This window comes from Diabrotica virgifera, chromosome 3, assembly GCF_917563875.1.
Source record: "Diabrotica virgifera virgifera chromosome 3, PGI_DIABVI_V3a".
Classification (NCBI taxonomy): Eukaryota; Metazoa; Arthropoda; class Insecta; order Coleoptera; family Chrysomelidae; genus Diabrotica; species Diabrotica virgifera.
Genome location: NC_065445.1, coordinates 69983399 through 70006215, shown reverse-complemented (window position 1 = coordinate 70006215; position 22817 = coordinate 69983399). Strand labels below are relative to the sequence as shown.

General features: G+C 34.3%; 2 protein-coding genes across 8 annotated transcripts in view; one reads left to right on the top strand and one right to left on the bottom strand.

Annotated features, from left to right (window-relative positions):
- Window positions 1–22817, top strand: part of LOC126881894 (calsyntenin-1) — a 673839-nt gene that overhangs the window by 39571 nt on the left and 611451 nt on the right. The window lies entirely within an intron of this gene.
- LOC126881895 (glucose dehydrogenase [FAD, quinone]-like) overlaps window positions 1–22817 on the bottom strand; it is a 176938-nt gene that overhangs the window by 15993 nt on the left and 138128 nt on the right. For 4 of the 5 annotated variants that reach the window (XM_050646548.1, XM_050646552.1, XM_050646551.1 and 1 more), the window contains exon 3: window positions 17119–18954. The exons of the other annotated variant lie outside the window; for it this stretch is intronic. In XM_050646548.1, the coding sequence (XP_050502505.1) occupies window positions 17483–18954 (1472 nt within the window). In that variant the 3' untranslated portion in view covers window positions 17119–17482. Of the gene's footprint in view, window positions 1–17118; window positions 18955–22817 lie in introns of those variants that run through there. 5 annotated transcript variants of the gene reach the window in all.

The window sequence follows — 22817 nt, the reverse complement described above, 5'->3', positions numbered from 1 at the left end:
TAAGTATCAATATAGTGGGTTTTGTATTTAATGCTTTTTATTTAAAGACATTTTTAAATCATTTAACCGCATTTGCGGTAATAATAAAAACTTTTTAGACTTTTTGAGGTAATGATAAAAACGACATTTAATTAATTATTAAAGTATTAATTAATTCACTTTAACAACACTGACAAGAGCAATACATATGTTTTTCTGTATTACGTATAGAAAGAAAACTAGACTGCATAATAAATATGGACTTCATAAAAAGAATAGACAAACGATTTATGACTCTCTCTTAAAATTTCTTTGGTCTGAACCCATCTGTAACTGTATCTTTTCAGCTTTTGTTCTCCAAAAATGTCAATTATGGCAAACATATGTTACTGTTCTTGATCTGGTGACAAATTTGAAGATTTTTCACTTGAATAGATAAAGATTGTCCTATTGTAGTTGTAGAAGGGCCGGAACATGAGCGGATCATAAGGGGCAATATAATACAATCTAGGGGTTCTCTGTAAAATATAAACGAAAGTTGCAAAGTTGGGAGATTTTGATTCCGTAGTCTTTTTTATTTACATAAGTTAAAAAACAATGTTACGTAACGCGCTGTTCGAACCTTTCCCCCCCCCCATGTAACGCACCGTAACGTTTTACAAGACCCCCTCCCCCCAAACTGCGTTACGTAATACTTGAACGCTCCCCTACCGAACAAAACAGTCCAACTTTTTTGCATCCACATTTAGCGCTACATCCCTTTTTACAGTTGCAAATAATTGTGTTCAGGAGTTTTTCCGGCGCAGGTGGGAGTAAAGTTTGAATTGGTTCTAATGAACTGTCGACCAATTTTCATCCCCAGTCTTTTGGATCTAGCTGATAACCAAGCCACACTTGAACTTGGGAATATACCCGAAAAAGATGTTGCCGCTGAGGTTGGAGGAAGACAAGATACACTTGTTTTTTATTTCGAGTATTTTTTAAGAAATATGAATATCGAAACTTTCTAAGCACGTAGTTTTTTTAGGCGCTCCATACATAGAGAGAAGAAAGCTAATTCCGTTGGACATAACTTCTTGTGGAGTTAAATTAGTTTTTTTTTTAAACTTCAGCACATTCAAGTAATATAATTAGGTTTAATACGAATTTTCACTCTGGAGTAGTACTCAAGACTAATTAATACCTCGAGGGTGTCATCTACCTAAAGGATTTCGCCACCCAGGAAGATAACGGTTTCATTTGCATAATAGTAAACAAACTAAATTTGCATAAAGTTTATTGTATATTGAAATGTTTATTAGTAGGTACTTAGCAATAAACATTTTGCCTAGAAAGTTGGCTTTCATTATTATATTCAAACCCTTCTGAGAAAAGAATAGGTAGGGCGATTAGATTAGCCGACGTACCGATAGAACGTGTTTATTCCGACAAAACTCATCTTTACAAATTGAATAAGACGCATAAGTAAGAAGAATTATTATAAGTTAATACGTTGTCATATAAATTTACTATTTTTGTTGGGAATAAGCCGCACAGTTGAAATAATAATTCTTATTATTTTCGCGTTACATTCACTTTGTAAAGATTTTTTTGTTGGCACTGTAATATAATACAGCTTATACATTGCATCCCTCGGTAGACCGCAAGCTGGATAGTAGAAACATTATCATATTTATAATGTCTTATATGATTATATGTAATATAAGTTAAGTTGACCGATAGAATATTATGTTTACTGGTATTACAGTTTCAGTGGTATACGTGGTGTACTAATACATATTATAACGATTAGAACTCTTTCAACTCTTTGAATCGTTGTATATCAAAAACGGTGGCTCTTACGAAAAAGATATTCAGATATTTTTTATAGAGAATTATGTAATCTACATTTTTTGTTAGAACTAATTTTGTGATAAAACTTACCGTTTCGCTGAAAATCGCTAAAAACCATATTTGGTGATCTTTGACCCCGCGTAAATTTTTTAGCTCGGTCTGATTTATGAGGACTTTTTAGATTTCAATTATGATGGTATTTTGAACAATCCTACCAATTTTCAGTTTGATGGTAATTATTGTAACCTCACTCCTATTTTTCTGTCTAACTAGACCGGTCTAAAGCATTAGTGGCAACATGACAAAATCCATTTAAGTTTATTCCCAGTTTGCCTTTGTTGCGTCCAAAATCTACTGGTGAGGATGCACATTTATCTCTTTCATTCTAATTGAAATGACGTGTCTTTCAAAACATTCACTCGACTCGTCCTTTTTGTTACCAGTTGACCACAAATAAAACCCACGGACTATATCATGCTTTATCCTGAATATAAACATTTGCTTTGAATAGAAACATACGTGCGACTGAATAAGTCATTTTTTGAACACGAACTAGAGATGGCACATGGCGCAAATGTTAATGTCGTACAATTGTCACAAAAGAACACTTGAGCTTTCCACATAAACGTGATAAATGCGGGACACAGAGTGCTTGGAAACAAATGTAAACTTCATGACGTCTCCTGAATTAAATCCTAATCTGGGTCAACACGATTTCGACGCTCGTCCGCAAAAAAAAATTCAGTGAAATGTACTAGCGCCATTCGGTTGAAATATCCAGCACATATTGTCCCAGAATCCAGAATTTTTAACTATTATCGCTCTATTTGGTAGTATTTTAGGAAAAAAATGCGATATAGTCCAGTCTTTGTGTGAAAAAACGTGTTATAATTCAGGAATTTTTGAAATCCCTCAAACGTTGTAACGGGCGATGTCAGGAATAACTTCTACTAAAATGTAACACTTAATTTTGGGTGCCTAGAGATTTTTAATTCTGCAGTTTAGGATATTTATTTTAGAGAAAATCTTTTAAATAGAAAGTTGTAGGAAATTAAAACCTACAATTTGAGTTATAGTCTAGGCGCCAAATAGAGGTCACCGTGTCCTTTTCAATTCTGATGGACAAACTCAACGGTTTCTTATGGGTTTTTGACTGCTGATTACGAATTTTGAGGGTGGATTTCGATCCGAGTGGTCAAAAAATTGTTATAAACAATTTAATTGTTTATAATGCTCTGCCTCATAAACTTAAATAGAAAAAAAATCTTTCAAATAAAATTTGTTCCTTAATGAAAAACGAAGAAAAAAACGTTTACTAAATTTAAATCCAACAATTAGAACTCAAAGATATTGTAAAATTAATGCACAATGCAAATTGAAAATTGCAAAATAAGTATTTTCAAAGCTTTATCGATTGTAACTCGGCTTCTACGTATGCAAATGAGCCTTGGATGGTCTCATCTTAAATCTTAATTAATAGGCTTCCAAAAAAGGTTTGTTAAATTACTTTATCTTCATTTGTTTTAAAGTTAAATATACCCGTTTGAAGTTATAATTCATATAAATGTACATTAATTTGTTTATAAGGGTTTCAAGCAAATTTGAGGTATAAACATTTATACTTTAATTAACAATAATGATAGAAGTACTCAAAAAGAACATTTTGAGCTTACGAAATTGTTCGTAATTTTAGTTTTGGTCAAGCGATATTTTGGCTACGAATTTCGTCACTTACTTGACTGTGAGCCGATCTTGCGTTTCATAGCGCGCCATTAAAATATCGATATCTTGGCCAAAAATAAACATTTTCATAAGCTCAAATTGTTCCTTTTGAGTTTGCCTATCATTATTGTTAATTAAAGTATAAATGTTTATAGCTCAAATTTGCTTGAAACCCTTATAAGCAAATTAATGTACAATTTTTTAAAGAAAATTATAACTTCAAACGGGTATAACTTTAAAACGAATGAAGATACAGTAATTTAACAAACGTTGTTTGGAAGCATATTAATTAAGCTTTAAAATGAGACCTTCTAAGGCTCATTTGCGTGCGTAGAACCCGAGTTACGATCGATAAAGCTTAAAAAATACTTATTTTGCAATTTGCATTGTGCACTAATTTTACAATATCTTGAGTTCTAATTGTTGGATTTAAGTATAGTAAACGTTTTTCTCTTCGTTTTTTATTAGAGGACAAATTTTATTTAAAACATTTTTTTATCTCCTAGTTTATGAGCCAGAGCCTTATAAACAATTAAATTGTTTATAACAATTTTTTGACCACTCCGATCGAAATCCAACCTTGAAATTCGTAATCAGCAGCCAAAAATCCATAAGACACCGTTGAGTTTGTCCATCAAAATTGAAAAGGATACGCTGACCCCTCTGGCGCCTAGACTACTATGGCAAGTTTAATTTCGTTAATTTATTATTGCAAATCAGCCCGCGAGAGGTCCAACATGGCCGTTTTTGTAACTGCATTATTTATTGTAAAATAATTTTTTTTTATTATTTAATTTTCAAGAGCGGTTTGTACTAGCCGTGCAGTGTTTTGTGGATTTTCCTGTAGAGCTCTAATTTTTCTTTCAAGCATGTCCCACAAATGATAGTGTTAGGTCGGGTGAGCAAGCAGACCACTCCAGAACAGTGATATTTTCTTTTTCAAGGAAGTTTGTAGTCTTTCTAATGGTACAGGAGGTTTATTATTAGGTATGCAAATGAAATTTTCTCACATTGAACCTTTCCAGAGCCTAACTGCACGTTCTAGAAACAAATCAACATACTTACGAGCTGTTAAAGTTGATTGGGTGGAAATTAAAGTAGTTTTTTACTTCCTCCTTTAAATCTATGAACATATCTGACAGTTTTAGTTCTTGTTTGTCTTCCTCAACCTCTAAGTACCTACACGAATTCGTCGGCCATGTGATTTTACACAAATCCTGTCTTTCTCTGAAAATAGCACATCTTGCCAATTCCCAATGTTCCAGATATGGTGGTGAAGACACCAATTTAGGCCATCAATCTTGCGCTGTCTGAATAACTCTGAAACCCGTAACTGTCTCCTGCTGTATACTTCTTGAGCACGAAATCTTCTTCTTATCGTTTTAACTGAAACACTTACACCTGTAGCTTCCAAAAGTTGCCTTTGGAGCTGCAGGTGAGAAATGGTTGGGCCTCTTTTAGCTTGGACAATGAAACGATCGTGGTGAGCCGTTGTTGCTTTTTGGCGACTTTTCCTTGCTTTATTTTTAAGCTTTCCTAATTCCTGATACCTAGCATAGGTTTTGGACAGAACGCCTTGTGTTACGCCTACCACTGCAGCTATGTCCTTGCCTTCATATGCCCTCTGAGACATCCATTGCTCCACAAGACTAATGATCTTTCCTCATTGTACGTCCGTTAACCTTACATAAGGAAAGTAAGTTATCAATCGAAGTAGCACAGAAAACGACAATAAATATCGTTCCTATAGCACCAGATTGATAACAGGTGGAATACTTTCTTTGATTACACCTCCTAAGATTTCCAAAATTTATAAATCAAACAGGATGCCGAGGAAATTAAGATGAGAGAATTTTAAATAATTCACAACTCATCTGCTCAGCATGGTAAAAGTTCCAACAAGAAAGATTCCTTAATACTCCTACAAAAGAGTAAATGAATTAAAAATGTATAAGGTACATTCCATGTCAAATCACTCAGGCAAAAAATTCTGGATCTCCGATTTGTCTGAAAATTGGTATATAGCTTCTACGGGACGTAAAAATAAGATCTTTAAGGTCAAAAAATCTTCTTCTTTTTTTCTCAAAATATTATTTTATGCGATTTTACAGTGATTTGGTGTTTATTTAAACAAATTTGCATTTTCTGTCGTAAAGTATCAATGAAAAACATAATATTTTAATAGAAAGGACTCAAAAATGTCATTATATGGCATTATAACAAGTTATTTTGAATCAAAACAAGTTTTTGATCAAATTTTATAGTGTTAAAATCGTTAAAATACCGTTTTTTACATTTTCCTCCATTCCCAAAATACATCATCATCGATTTGGCTGAAAATTTGCCCACAGATAGCCAAAAGATAGGACTTTAAGTGGTTAGAAGGATTTGAATTATATTACAATACCAAAAAAGTTAATGCAGTAATATCAGACTCAAAAGTATATATTAGTCCAGTCGGGATAGCATTTGACCTTGAATACCGAGCTGCCCAAAATTTTATTTTTCTGATCTTTAGGTGAGTCAATAGTAGCCTAAATTTAAACTCACGAATGAATTCCTTGTTACGTTAGCCTCCATCTTGATTTTAAAGGAGAACCTGTTTTGCTCAATATCTCAGCCATTTTTAACTTTTCGACAAAAATGGTAGGAACTTAAATTGTTCCAAATAAATCGTATTTACAGTTATTACAGTTTCTTTTTAACAATTTTTGTCGTGAGGTCGATATTTTCGAGTTAATTGTACTTACAGTAGACGCCTATATTTTTGACTATAATATTGCATGTAACTTTTTTGGTATTGTAATATAATTCAAATCCTTCTCACCACTTAAAGTCCTATGTTTTGTCTATCTGTGGGCAAATTTTCAGCCAAATTGATTATGATGTATTTTGGGAATGGAGAAAAATGTAAAAAACGGTATTTTAACGTTTTCTACACTATAAAATTTGATCAAAAGCTTATTTTGAATCAAAGAACTTGTTATAATGCCATATAATGACATTTTTGAGTCCCTTCTATTAAAATATTGTCTTCCATTGATACTTTACGATAGAAAATGCAAATTTGTATAAATAAACACCAAATCACTGTAAAAACGCATAAAATAACATTTTGAGAAAAAAAGAAGAAGATTTTTTGACCTTAAATATCTTATTTTTACGTCCCGCAAAAGCTATACATATACCAACTTTCAGACAAATCAGAGGTCCAAAATTTTTTTTGCTCCAAAATTGAGTGATTTGAAATGGAATGACCCATAAACATTTTCTCACATATGGAATGAAATGTTTATACATTTTTCTCACAAAAGGAATTTTTCCGTTTTTGATCGCAAAAGTTAGTTTATTTTCGTTCAATTTTCAACTAAAGCAAATAATCTATAACGTACCGAGCTGTGATTTTATTTCAAATAAAAACCTTTATTCTTCGCAGCGATAACTAACACGTTTTTTCAAAAGAAATAACTATTAGTTTAAATTAATGGTGATTCAGTTTGGTTGTGATAAGTTTGGTTGTGTATAAATGTTAATAATGCCTAATTACAAAACATTCAACCGTACTAATCAGTTATGCCAATTTAAATTATTTGTCGTCAATGACCTTCTTATCTCTATCACCTAATCAACGACGGTTAAATAATTCAAATGAAATAACTTTTTTAGCCAATGTTAATTTGTATTGTTGTAAATTTTAGTAACTCAGAGCGAGCTTATTATCTGGACTTGCATTTTTCCAGTTACCTCTTTTCCATCGTGTATTTTAACTCCATTGTAATGTTGAATTTCGAACAAAGAAACGCTTTTAGACTCGTAATTCGAACATAAAAACATTTTTAATACAAAAGTTCACCTTAATTGCACTACTTCATTCAGAAATTACGAAACAAAACCTTCTGTAAATAGGGTTTCCGTATTTATTTTTCGAGAATAATAATTCCAAAGCTGTTTGAGTCCGCTCCTGTTGCTGCCTGCGGTTCCTGCCACTTTTTTGTCGAAATGTTTTTGTTACTGGGTATTTTTAATATACATTTTAGAATTAGTCTAGGCTGTATGATCGCCCCCGTTAGGTAAATTATTTCGATTCGTTTTTTTTTTGCACGAACTTACTCAAAAAGAGGTCCTTATAACAAATCTACACGCTGCCAGGCGGTACCGCGGTCGAAAAATTGTTTAAACAAATTCAAAAAATCATTTTTTCATTTCGGACAAATTTTTTAGATTCTTTGGATCATTCTGAACAAAAAAGGTATCTTGTGATTTTTCTTTAAAATTGATTGTTGTCGAGTTATACGTGATTTAAAACTTGAAAAACGCGAAAATGGCCATTTTCAAGGCTTAAATAACTCAGTTAAAAATTATTATTATGAAAGTTAGAAAATGACCTAATCAAAGTTTAAAGCCCCCTTATAAGGTCCTGAAGAAATTTTTGTCATTATTTTATTACTAAGCTGTTATTTTTAATTATTAACAATGAGCGCTAAGCGCGTATTGAGGCGACCGGACCGTTCAATAGAGTGAGAGAGAGATGCTCGGTCGCGGCCGTCCAATGGTGTATCTCTCTCGCACTCTACTGAATGGCCGTCTCAATACGCGCTCAGCGCTCGTTAATAATTAAAAATAACAGCATTGTAATAAAATAATGACAAACATTTCTTCAGGATCTTGTAGGGGGGCTTTAAACTTTGATTTGGTCACTTTCTGACTTTCATAATAATAATAATTTATAACTAATTCTCTGACCTTGAAAATGGTGATTTTGCTCTTTTCAAATTTTAAATCGCGTATAACTCTACAACAATTATTAATTTTAGAGAAAAATCACAATAGGCCGTTTCTGTTCGGAATGAACCAAAGAATCTAAAAAAATTGTCCAAAGTGAAAAAATTGACCGATCATGATCATGACATATGTCATAGAAGTGCGCGAAGACACCAACAAAACGAAACAGATGCTAAGAGTTGCCGAAATGAAAACCCTAAGAACAATAGTGGGAAAAACAAGAAGAGACAGAGCAATGCAAAATTCAAGATATTGTAAGATGGGGAAGGGCAAGAGGATGTGGTACAACCATGTAGTACGAATGGATGAAAATAGACTCCCCAAAAATTGCCCTAGAAAACAACCCGCCCGGTTCAAGACCCCCCGGAAGACCACCTAAAAGATGGAGGGACAGTTGTCAATCTACGTCCCAGGAAATTAACCAGAGGTATCTTCAGAATTAAACAGATCGAAAGATCTCCAAGAAGTAAAAGAAGAAGAAGTTTAAAAAATTGGTTAGACAATTTTCCGATCGCGGTACCGCCTGGCACCCTGTTGTTATAAGGACTTCTTTTTTAGTAAGTTTAGTAAGTGGTAAGTAAGTAACGGGGGCGAGCATACAGCCCGGACTAAATACTTTCGTTAAAAATAGGACGGATAGTAACGAAATTTTTGATACTTTTACCCTTATCCTTTTGGAGTAATTTATTTCACCACGGATATAGTACTATTAACAAAATACATACTAATTAACATATTGTTAACGTTAAGAGGAAACAGTAGCAATCAACAGGTAGCGAAAACGCGTTCCAAGATTGCGGCTGTAATTTTGAATATTTTTTCGAGATATTTGGCACACGTATTCGTAATATAATAAAGAATGGCGGTACAGAACCCAATTTGAAAAATATATTAATATGTGGAAATTACTCTGTAATTAAATACAATATTAAAAAACGAGCCTGTACCGCCATTAAGAAGAACAAAAAAATACACTTTCTTCAAATAAACTTTTTTATCCGATGCCTAGATTTTGTGTCATTTTGGAACTACTAATGAAATAAAAAATTTTAGTAGTTCCAAAATGACACAAAATCTAGGCATCGGATAAAAAAGTTTATTTGAAGAAAGTGTATTTTTTTGTTCTTCTTAATGGCGGTACAGGCTCGTTTTTTTAATATTGTATTTAATTACAGAGTAATTTCAACATATTCATATATTTTTGAAATTGGGCTTTGTACCGCCATTCTTTATTATATTACGAATACGTGTGCCAAATATCTCGAAAAAATATTCAAAATTACAGCCGCAATCTTGGAACGCGTTTTTGCTACCTGTTGATCGCTACTGTATCACCTTAATGTATACAGGGTGTCCAGAAACTCTACCGACAAACGAAGACAGGAGATTCCTCAGATAATTTTAAGACAATTTAACCCATTTCACCTAGTCCGAAAATGCTTCTTAAGGGAGCTAGAGCTCTTTGAGGATGGCGTCATGAAATTAGTTTTTCTTAAATACCTCCAGAAGGCTTCTATTTAGAAAAGCGAAAATTGGTATGCATATTTACTTTTCAGAGACGAATCGATTCCATCCATTGCAAATTTCTAGTACCGGTCATAGGCGTCCGTTTTGGGTAGTGCAACGGGTATTTTATCGCATAACTTTTTTGTCCTTAACTTTTATGCATTTTTGACACCGGATTATTAAAGTGTGAGGTATTCTAGTACTAAAAGGTACTCTTTCTTTAAGTCGGTAGGACACACCGTTTTCTAGAAAAATCGATTTGAAAATTTTTCGTTTTTGGAATTTGAAAAAAAAATTAGAAGAACTTTTCAATAAAAAACGAAGTATTTTACCAACATAAAGTAAGAGTAAATTTTAGTACTCGAATACCTCATAATTTAATAATCTAGTGCCAAAAATGCTCGAAAATTCAAGACAAAAAAGTTATGCTATAAAATAACTCTTGACCTACCCAAAACGGACGCCTATGACCAGTACTAGAAATTCGCAATTAATGAAATCGATTTATCTCTGGAATATAAATAAATGTACCAGTTTTCGTGTTTCTAAACAGTTTTTTTTTAATTTTTTTTTTAATTCAGAAAGCGAAAAATTTTCAAATCGATTTTTCTAGAAAACGGTGTGTCCTACCGATTTAAAACAAGAGTACCTTTTAGTACTAAAATACTTTACAATTTAATAATCCAGTATCAGAAGTGCATAAAAGTTAAAGATAAAAAAGTTATGCGATAAAATAGCCATTGCCCTACCCAAAACGGACGCCTATGATCGGTACTAGAAATTTGCAATGGATGAATTAGATTTATATCTTGAAGATAAATACGCGTACCAATTTTTGTTTTTCTAAATAGAAGCGTTATGGAGGTATTTAAGAAAAACTAATTACAAGTCGTCATCTTCAAAGAGCTCTAGCTCCCTTAGGAAGCATTTTCGGACTACATGAATTGGGTTAAATTATCTTAAAATTATCTGAAGAATCTCCTGTTTTCGTTTGTCGGTAGAGTTTCTGGACAACCTGTATAGTCTGTCAGTTTGAAGCCAAGATGAAGACTCCATTATAGTCTAATTATTGTATTCGTTTAACATCGACTTATTGTCGACATTGTTGTAGCCGAAATGGCTTAATTTTTGTAATGTTAAGGTCATTCGTTCGGTCATTTATTTATTTTTTTATTTTTATTTTAAAAAAATTAGTATTTGTTTTTGTATTAGTATTTGTATTGTATTAGTATTTGTATTTGTTTGAACAACACAAGTACAGTCGGAAAAATGAAAGATTACCCATGAACGATCACATCAATCACTTATTTAGTATTTGCTGTCTTTTCTATAACAAACGTTTGTTATTTATAGAAAAAGACAGCAAATACCTACAAAATAAGTGATTGATGTGATCGTTCATGGGTATTCTTTCATTTTTCCGACTGTACAATATAATTCCTTTAATAAAACTATTTCAAAATTATCGTTATTCTGAAGACAAAACCGTCTCATAAGCCGCGTCCTCACCGTTAAATTTTTCGTGTGTATTGAACTAATGGTTCGTCGCAAATTTTTACCAGTGAGGACGCGGTGCCCAAATCATTTGATCTTCGCTCGAAAATCGACAACCAATGGAGCGTGTGTGTGCGTTGTGTGCGTCGAAAATTCTTGCGTCCGATTTGTGCAACGAGCACGTCCGCACTAGCACAATTTACTTCAAGCACGCAAATATTTGCGACGAACAGCTGGTTCGACGCAAAATTTTACCAGTGAGGACGCGGCAATAGACCACGGCATTTAGCACTAAAATCACCGGAAAACATCGATTTTTAAATACAACACCCAGAAACTTACAACTTTTTGCATTGTGTTCAGGATGACGCACAGTGGGGCAGGAGATCTAAAAAGTTGGCATAAAATGAAAATACCAAATGCAGTATTTTCTATCGCATTCATTTTAATTAAATAGTACACAATCCTGCGTATGATTTGGCATCATTTTTTTTTTCATTCAATCCCCCTCCACCCGTTGCGACGCGTCGCAAATGGCATATAGTCCTGTGTTAACAATGCATAGGCCGCGATAGCGTGATTCGACTTACGTTTGATCCATTTATTTCAAGTCAAAAGTTAATTTACTAGTAAAATTGGCTACGGATATTTGATCTTCAGGAAAGTGACAATATTATTACAGATATGATATAATAATTAACTAAGTATAGTTTCTTATATGTTTTTTAAAATTACGTGTACAAAATATCAAAATATGCATTTTTCAAAAAGAGCAAGTGATTTGTTAGTGTTCCAAGACTGATCCGACTTTAATTTTATTTTATTCTGAAAGCTTGAGTATTCTTTTTGCTCATATTTGCTCCTTTTTTCTTAATTTTATTTTTTGTGAGGTTATGTTAACCTAATTAAATTGAATAACACTCTATATAACGTATGAAGAAAGTATAGTAGATCCAAAACAAATTAAGATGTATTCCACTTTTTGTTGATTAGTAGAGATCCACTGACCACGAGCAAAAGACACATAAAAAGAAAGAAATTAGAACACCTGCCAGTGGAAACACTGCATATTAGTGCATAATATTATGTTGAAATCTCGGAATGTGCAAGATGTTGATGTCAAATCTGATGATTCTGATGATGATTGCAGTTTAAGTTTTTCAATAATTTACCTACAAAATTTTATGTTATTTTTATAAATATGCGGTAAATGGCTTTAAAGAACAATTTGACTAAGTAATTTTTCAAAAAGAGATAATGTTAACACAATTGTTTTAAGATATAAATAATATTAATAAATCTACATAAAAACAAGTAAATCAGACTGTAGATTTATTTTAAATTAAAATGATTAAACTTCAAATATCATTTAAATAAATATCGGTCGTAACTACGGACATGCAGCTTTGAAAATTAAGTTTGAGAAAAACATTTTTTGAACAAGCCATACTTCAAGGAAAAATATATGGAAAGCGAGGTCCAGGAAGAAGAAGAACATCCTGGTTAAAGAACTTCAGAACCAGCTTTAACATAACATATGTGCAGCTTTTCCGCGCTGCTGCAGATAAAATAAAGGTTACCATGATGATCGCCAACATTCGTCACGGATAGGCACATCAAGAAGAAGAAGAATAAAACATTTGAAAAAACATCGTTTTTGTATATGTACACACAACTTATAATATTAAAAAAAAATTGGCCATAATATATCAACAATGATTTAATGCCAACTTATGTTGTCTCCTGCCCCACTGTGTGACGTCAGGAAAAAGTTTACAATAGAAAAATTTATGGAAGTGTATAATTGCATTTTAAAGTCCATAAAATGCATCCAAACGTGCATAAACATGTCAAAATCAGTATATTAAGGTTAAAATTTTGTTATTCGGGTTTTTTTGGGTCACTGAACACGAATATGTCATCATCATCATCAGTGGCGTTACAGCTCTTTATGAGCCAAAGCCTTCTTCAGAATAATCCTCCATTCGCTCCTGTCTCTGGCAACTCTTCTCCATGCTCTAATTCCAATAGATTTCAAATCATTTTCTAGGTTGTCGTGGTACTTAAGTCTCGGTCTTCCTCTTGTTCGTTGTCCTATCGGCCCTCTTCGGTCAAAAACTTTTCTGACTATGGCATCTTCCTCTCGTCTGATTACATGACCTATCCATCTAAGGCGTGCTACCTTAATGAATTTTACAACGTCAGGTTCTCCAAAACTTCTATACAACTCAAAGTTGTAACGCCTGCGTTACAAACCTTGTTCTTTTATGCCTCCATATATCCGTCTTAGTATTTTTCGCTCAAAACGTTTGAGCAGTTCTTGGTCATTCTGTGTAAGTGACCAAGTTTCTGAACCATATGTTAGCACTGGTCTTATTAGTGTTTTGTATACAGTCAGTTTAATTTTTCTAGGCATTTTTGAGGCCATCTGTCTTCTTAAGCCATAGTAACACTTATTGGCGAGCACTATTCTTCTTTTAATTTCTTCACTGACATTGTTATCTTTAGTTAGCAGCGAGCCTAAGTATATGAAGGTGTCGAACCTTCCAGTTCTAGGTCATCAATTATTATTCTTGTAGGTGTCGGGTTGCTTGACCTAGTGCAACACATATATTTGGTCTTTTGAACATTTATATTTAGTCCCATTCTCTGTGCAGATGATCTTAACGACCGAAATGCTTCAGTCAGAGATTCTGTGGACCTACCTATGATGTCTACATATGTCATCTGCGTATCCGACAATTTGTACTGATTTGTTAAAGATAGTACCATTCGTATTAATTTGGCACTCTCGAATTATTTTTTCTAATGCCAGGTTAAGAGACACGATAGTCCATCACCGTGTCTTAGTCCATTTTTGCAATGGAAGGGTCTTGAGAGATAGTTTTGGATTTTTACCATGCTCTCTGCACCTGTGAGTGTAAGTTCAGTTAATTGGACAAGATGAAGCGGTATTTTAAATTCTACCATAGCAAGTAGAAGTTTATTTCTATTAACGGAGTTGTATGCGGCTTTGAAGTCAACGAATATGTGGTGGGTGTCGACGCCGAACTCTAGGTTTTTTCAAGGACCTGCCTCACTGTGAATATCTGGTCCGTTGTTGATTTATTAGAACGGAAACCGCACTGATATCGTCCCACTATTTGTTCGGCGTAGGGTAGGAGTCTTTTGTACAATACGTTTGACAACACACCATCATGCCTCCCTTTTTGTGTAGAGGCATTGATTAAGGTATGTGAGGGTATCCCCTAATACCTCAATCAACGGTAGAGGACACAGTACACCTAACTTCCCGTCTGTGGGTATACACGAATATGTAAGCAATCAGAATCGACACCCAAAGCACATGGTGCCCAGGGATACCGCTAAGGCATGCCATCTGGAGTTTCGAGAGTTTTCGGCACTAAATTGATGCAAACATATTACTCGGGGGTTTTTGGGATCGCTGAACACGAATACGCCATCCCCGGAGCACCTGCTTCCCAGGCTCACTGAAGAGGCACGTTATCTTCTGGAGTTTCGAGAGTTTTCATTACATTGCTAATTGCTTTAAAATAAATATTAGTCGACTTCGTGTGTTCGTTTTTTAAATTCAATCGAAATATGTATAAGAAATATCGGATGATTCCATATAACAGGGGTGGCCAAGCTCCTTGATAGTCCGAGCCACTTTTCAAAATTTGAAATTTTTCGCGAGCCGCAATTAAACAATTATCTAAAAAGTTTATAAAAGGTATTAAATACCTTACCGTTTGTAGTTCACGAATTTTAAAGTGAAATAAAATGGTTCACATCGTTGTTTCTTCTTCTTTCTCATAATCCTTAGTGCCCTTCAGGGCGTCGGATGTCGGGTTCAGCCTTTTATCCACTTCTTCCAATTGCTTCTATTGGTGGCCAGGTCCTTCATATCCCTCATACTGATGTGTCTCCTTTCACCTATATCCTGGATGTGGTCCATCCATGTCTTCCTCGGCCTTCCCTTTTTTTCTTTTGTTTCCCATTTTGGCTACATCGTTGTTTCAAATATGCAAATAATTCTACAAGCAGCCTTTACTAATTCAGGATACTTCGATTCTTCATCATCCTTCCATCTTTTTCTGGGATGGCCTATTGACCTTCTGTCGCCTCTCAAAAAACACCGTCTTTAACACTCTGTTTTCCTCTGATCTACCACATGGCCTGCCCATTTTATCTTAGCTTTTGTATGTCTGACGTGTTTGCAGTATCACTCTCCTCTCAATTCATCTCTTTGAGGGCCAAATTATATCATTGTGAGGACTTTGCTTTCAAATACCAGCAGCTTATTTATTTCCCAGTAGCTTATTTATTTAATTTGTGGCAACATAGCCGATCTTTAACAAACTTGTCACTATAATCGGAAAATACAGTAAAAGAATGGGATTAGAGATTAATACCAAAAAGACCAAATTCATGATCATCTCCAGAAACATGGATGCACTTTAAAACCCCACCATAACACTGAATACCAAGTCAATTGAAAAAGTGAGCAAATTGTCAAACGTGGCTTTTTGAAGACTGGGCATCGGACAGGGAAGAAAAAGATCGCATCAGGAAAGGAACTGTCCTGTTCAAAGTTCGATCTTCAACTGAGACTAAGGTTTACTGAGTATGGTCGGTGCTGCTATATGGCGTAGAGGGCTAGACACTCAAAATGAGGGATATAAACAGAATAAAAGCTTTCGAAATGTGGCTTTATCGCCATATCCTAAAGATAACATGGACAGCGAAAGTCACAAATGTAGATGTCCTTAAAAGAATTAACCATTAACGCCAACTTTTCGAAACCATCAAGAAAAGGAAAACTGTGTATCAAGGTCGTACAATGCGAAATGAAAAATACCAGTTAATCCAACTTATAATCGAGGGTAAAATTTAAGGCAAGAGAGGAATGGGACGCAAGAAAATGTCCTGGCTCCGAAACATAAGGCAATGGACAGGGATTAACGACAATCAATCTCTGATACATTTTGCAAGAAACAGAGAGTTAATGAAAAATGCGATCGCTAACATCCATTAGTTGATTTGAATCTGAAGAAGATTTATTTCCCACTGATGTAGAGTCCAAGTGTCACTTCCATATTTAACAATTGGGCGAATAATTGGCTGTATAGTTTTAATTTAGATTGTTTTGTTAGCAGCTTAGATCTTAGTAATGATGATAGTTAGTATAATGATCTATTCCCCGCAGCTATCCTTGCTAAGACCTCTTTTTATAATGTGATTGTCATCTGTGATTGCCGTTCCTAGATATTTAAACTCTTTTACTACTTCGAAGTTGTGGTCATTAATAGTTATGTTCTGCCTACCTCTTGATCTTAGATTTTTGGTTACTAGCATGTATTTCGTGTTCTCTTCATTTATTCGAAGGCCCAGACTACCTGTTTCTTCTTCGAGTTGTGAAAACACCTCTCTCACGTTCACGTCTCTTGTAGAATGATCGACTGCACCTATATCCTATATCATCTTTAGCAAAGGCCAACAGTAGTTTTGATCCTCGATTCACAAATCCTCCTGTCAGCTCAGATGGTATTTTACTAATTAGATATTCTAAGGCCAAACTGAATTTAAAAGTAATTCAGGGACATTTCTTGAGAGCCACAAATAATCCTTGAAAGAGCCACATGTGGCTCGCGAGCCACTGTTTGGCCACCCCTGCCATATAAGTTTGGTTGCGTGTATGTACTTAGTTTTCACTGTTTTACAATTAAAATAGGAGTATTATTTTGTAAACTTGTTCATAGTGCAATGCATAGCTAAGGATAAGAATAGATAAGATAGGTATATGGCATGTGTAATTTTTTATTTAATTCAAAACTATTCAGCATTAGGATAAAAGCTTAAAAATTGTATTACAAAAGCATATAATCAGATCTACAACAAAAAATATTAATTTTACGAAATAAAAGGCAGATATCGAGCACCGAGTTTTATTTAATCTTGCTCAAGTATACTTTCGCTTAGCGCACGTTAGTATTTGTTTTATTTGCCCCTTTAAATGCCCCTGAAGATGCTCTAGGAGCGAAAGTACACTTGGGCAAGATTAAATAAAACTCAGTGCTCGATATCTGCCTTTTATATCGTAAAATTCATATATTCGAGCATTCAACCACGTTCTATTTAAAAAAAATATTGTTTCGACCAAGAGTTAAGGCGCAAAATCCTTCTTATACTCGAATTTAATAACGTCAGAAAGTTTCTCTCCGATCATGGTACAAATAGCATTAGGATGGCCTGAAAACGTGAACGGGAGAACACTGGCATCAGCAACTCTCAACCGTCTCATTCCAAAAACATTGAGATTCCAATCCACCACTGCTACTTTAGGATCTGCCCCAGTTCGACACGTTCCTACAGGATGAAACGCGGGTATTGACATTTGTCTTATAAAACAATACCAGTAGTGTCTAGATAAAAAATCGGTTGCCTCGCACGCTTTTAAGGGCCTTACTTCTAATTTTGTACCTATTTTTTGGAAAGCTGGAGTTTTACTAATGTTCAGGATTAGTTGTATTCCTTCGTAAAGTGTTTTTAGATCCGCATCATGTCGATCGCTTAACGAGTTGTGATCTATAGCCGGATAATAATAGGGATTTTTACTCTGTAATCGGACAGTACCTACAGATTTGCTATGCAGCAATACTGCAGTTAAAGTAAATGGATTCGGTATTGAAATATTAAAGATCGTATTCCATATTTCATCCTTCCACTGAAGGAACTTCTTTCCTATTTCACTCGAGCCTGAAAGTGATGGTACTACTTCTATATCAGGATAATTGGAATTCTCTTCTAGAACAGTTCTATACCATCCAGCTGCATCTAGAGGATTTCCAGCTGATAAATCACCATAACCTTGTAAAAATTCTTTGATTTGCTGCGTAAGGGTTTGATTTGGTGACGACACGTTTGAAGAAAACTGTAATCCACAGAAGATATGATCTCTTAGATTATTTCCGACGGGTAAATCTTGAACAACAGGTATTTCCATATCGTTCAAGTGTTTTTTGGGACCTATACCAGACAGCATAAGAATCTGCGGTGAAGATATAGCACCAGCACATAAAATTACTTCTCTGGTTATTTTGACTCTGAACAATTTCTTGTTTTTTGTAAAAAGAACACTTTTGACTATTTTGTGTTTTGTTTCTAGTTTAATTACGTAACTTCCTTCGGAGATGATAAGGTTACTTCTTTCTCTTACTGGTGTAATGAAGGCCGAAGCTTGATCATACCTTCGTCCTTTTTTGGTATTGATTTGCAAGATGGTGGCACCTATCTGCTCTTTGCCATTGTAATCCGTAATGTTTCTACCAAGCTCTCGATTAGCTTGCAGGAACATTTCAGTGAAGTTTGACGGTGGTAAGTGGAAGTTGGTGTAAAGGTAACCATTTTTGCCGTGGTAGTTCCAGTCGACTGGTGCCTGTGGATTGTTTTGGTGAAAGTCTTCGGATTTTTTGAAATAATTTAGCACGTTTTCGTATCTCCAACTCTGGTCGTTCACCAATTCTGCCAATCTATCGTAATCGATGGAGTTGCCTCGGCTGTAGATGTTTTGATTTATTAAAGATGTGCCGCCTACTCCCTTTCCTCTAGGGATGACGCATCTATTGTCAACGGCACCTGCAAAAACAATTGCTGATTGGTGTGTTTATGATCATAACTTTTTACATTATAGCAATCATATTTATTATATTATAATAATACAGGGTTGGCAAAAACCAAGGTTTTTCAAAAAAACCAGGTTTTTGGTTTAAACCAGGTTTTTGGTTTAAACCAGGTTTTTTTGTTTAAACCAGGTTTATTTGGTTTAAACCAGGTTTATTTGATATGAATTATACAAGGTGTCCCAAAAGTAGCGGAACGGTCGAATATTTCGCTAACTAAACATCGGATCGAAAAACTGATAAATATGTTTTCAATAATTTTTAAAAATCTATCCAACGACGTCAAATACGATCCCCCACTCCATTCCCTAGAGGTGGGGTGGGGGGTAACTTTTAAATCTTAAATGGAAACCCCGAGTTTTTATTTCAGATTTGGATTCCTTATGTAAAAGTAAGTAACTTTTATTCGAGACATTTTTTCGAATTACGGATGGCGCTATAATCGGAAAAAAGCAATTTATCGTGATACCATAGGTAAATTATAGAAACGGTCTAATATCTTGAGAAATACACTTCTAAATGAAAAACCAAAAAATATGTATTAAATATTTTTCAAAAACTTATTGAATAACGCTAAGCATGACCCTCCACCTCACCCCCTAGAGGTGGGGTGGGGGGTAACTTTAAAATCCTTAATAGCAACCTCCATTTTTTATTGCAGATTTGGATTCGTCATGAAAAATTAAGCAACATTTATTCGAAACATTTTTTAGAATTATTGTTGATAGATAACGCTATAATTTGAAAAAGACTATTTATTAGCGCCACCTATCAACCATTCTAAAAAATGTTTCGAATAAATGTTGCTTCATTTTTCATGACGAATCCAAATCTGCAATAAAAAATGGAGGTTGCTGTTTAAGATTTTAAAGTTACCCCCCACCCCTCCTCTAGGGGGTGAAATGGAGGGTCGTGTTTAGCGTTATTCGATAGGTTTTTAAAAAATATTAAATACATGTTTTTTAGTTTTTCATTTGGAAGGGTATTTCTCGAGATACACCGTTTCTATAATTTTCCTTTGGTATTACGATAAATTGTTTTTTCCGATTATAGCGCCATCTATCCGTAATTCGAAAAAATGTCTCGAATAAAAGTTACTTACTTTTACATAAGGAATCCAAATCTGAAATAAAAACTTGGGGTTTCCATTTAAAATTTCAAAGTTACCCCCCACCCCACCTCTAGGGAATGGAGTGGGGGATCATATTTGATGTAGTTGGATAGATTTTTAAAAATTATTGAAAACGTATTTTTCAGTTTTTCGATCCGATGTTTAGTTCGCGAAATATTCGACCGTTCCTCTACTTTTGGGACACCCTATATAAGTCTAAATACTTTAAAAATGAATAAATTATTTTATAACATACCTAATAGTAATAAACAATAAAAAAATTCTTAAGGCAACTTTTATTTTTATTTACACACACAAAAAAATAATGTACTAAAAAAAATCTTTAAACGAGATAATATTCAAATAACTAATAAGTTCGAAAATACAAAAATAGAATTTATTTATCTTTAGTTTCTTCATTTGCGGCAGATGTATTAACCTTCCGTGACTAACATTCGGTTTGTGAGATGGACCACTTATGTAGAGTTTTTACGATTATATCCAAATTGTTCGTTATGTATCTTCGCCGCCATCAGTAGCTGCCTGATTCAGGTGTCTGTTTTTAGTGTTGAAGTTTGAGTCTTTAGTGCCAAGTGATCATGCAATTATCGGCAAATTTTTTCTCAGAGACCGATGTTGGAAGTGATATACCTACTCGATGAAAAAAATATTTATATAAACGAAACAACATGCTTACGCACGTAATTATCAACTGATAATTTAGTACCCAATTGCCAGAAGTAAAAGGTGAAGCTAGGTTCCAAAAAACGACAGTTTAAAAATTGAGCTTGTTTTTCACAAATGAGATGTTATAATATAATTGTTTTTATTTTCTTATGTTTAAGAGGCTAATAAATTAAAAATAGGTATCATTCTTGTTTAATTTCACTTCTTCAAAGAGCAAACACAACCCTACACTTGAAATTGTGTCAATGGAAACATTTTTTTAGTCAGTCTCTGAGACGGATGCTAGCTTTAATGTTCAGAATACCTGTTAGTTGCGGAAGGATAAAAACATTAAATAAAAACACGTTTGTTTTCCTTTCTTAAAAAATCCAGTTGGTTTAAACCAGCTTGGTTATTTTCTTAAAAAAAACAGTTGGTTTAAACCAAGATCTCAAGCATGTTGGTTTAAACGTGCCAACCCTGTATAATATCTTAAAAACTAAATTCACGGAAACAAAGACTCTATCTTATCTAAGCAGTATTATGAAACGTTATTTAATTCTTAAGAAATAAATACATACCGTTGTATCTAAATCTAAATGAATTGATAAAAAACGGATCGGAAAAGCTTTTCTGCACGATACACAAAATGTTTGAGAGAGTACTAAATGGAAAAGATTTACCGGGAAAATGGACTTAAGCATAATATGACGTCAATATATAAGAAATGAAATAGAAAAAACTGCGAAACTATCGAGGATTCAGCAATATGTCGTCTATGGGCTGTCGTCTATCAGACTATATGGAAAGACCATAAAGGAGAAAATGGTAGAAGACCAGGCAGGGTTACCTGTTACCAGGCAGTTATGTAGATGTGGTAGACCACATCTACACAACTAATAAAAATAAAGACTGGTCAAAAATATATCCGCTCATTTGGCTTTTGTAGATCTTAAAAAGGCAAATGACTCAATACCTAGATCCAAGCTGTGGGAAGCAATGGAAGACATCAAAGTTCAATGAATATTAATAAAAGCAGTAAAAGCACTCTACAAAAATAACAAAGTAGCTATCACAACGGGCAATAGAATATGCAGTCTATTTAAGACAACAAAGAGACTACTACAGCGCCGCTCCACATCCCCTACCCTGTTCAAACCTCTGAAACCGTGAATACTTGTATACCCTAAGTTTTGTTGACGACCAAATAGTGATCGAACAAGACGAAGATGACACACACACACATTAACTATATAAAATTAGCGAGAGTTGAAAACCCTAAACAATAAATACGTCTAATGGTGAAATACTAACAAGATACTTTTTCACTACAAATACGCGAGGGTTGCAAACTCATAACAAAGAAGCGTCCATCTAGCGTCGAAGCGCGTGTTGATACGAGCTTCAGGTATTTAAAAATTTAGACGTCGGCAAAGAGAGATAATAATATATATAATAGTGAGAACGACAGAGAGCACAGTACAACTCCACAGGGCTGTAAAATTAGTAATATGTGATAAGATGGGTCAGACACATGGTTGGACATTCTACCTTCAAGAATATTTATTACACCGCGCCAGTGGGGCCGTTAAAAATATTAGTAGTTGGTTAATTCACACAATGATAAAAATTAAAACCCAACGTAATTAGACCACAAAATTACGACGACACTGATGTATTCCCTGGTTTGCCCAGCTGAAAGGGTTTTTGAAATGTATACCTGTACGGGCGGATGTAATTTCGGCCGGAAAAAGGGCAGGTACTAAAAGCCGGTAGGTAAATTCGGCCGGAGGTTTTAAGTTGCTTCTTAATTACTGCTTATTCGTTTTGAAACGAAATTTTGCTAATTTTAAAAAATTAATATATTATATTATATATTACACAGTACAATTTTCAAAGGAGGAAGACCTAACGCTTCGTCAAAACCTAACTTTCGGGTATTACGCTTTGTTTACATGGGCGGTTTGCCAACGTTTGACGCCGCGGTTTACCTGAAAAACCCAACCGCCGCGGTTCAATTTTAGCATAGAAACAAATGCAAC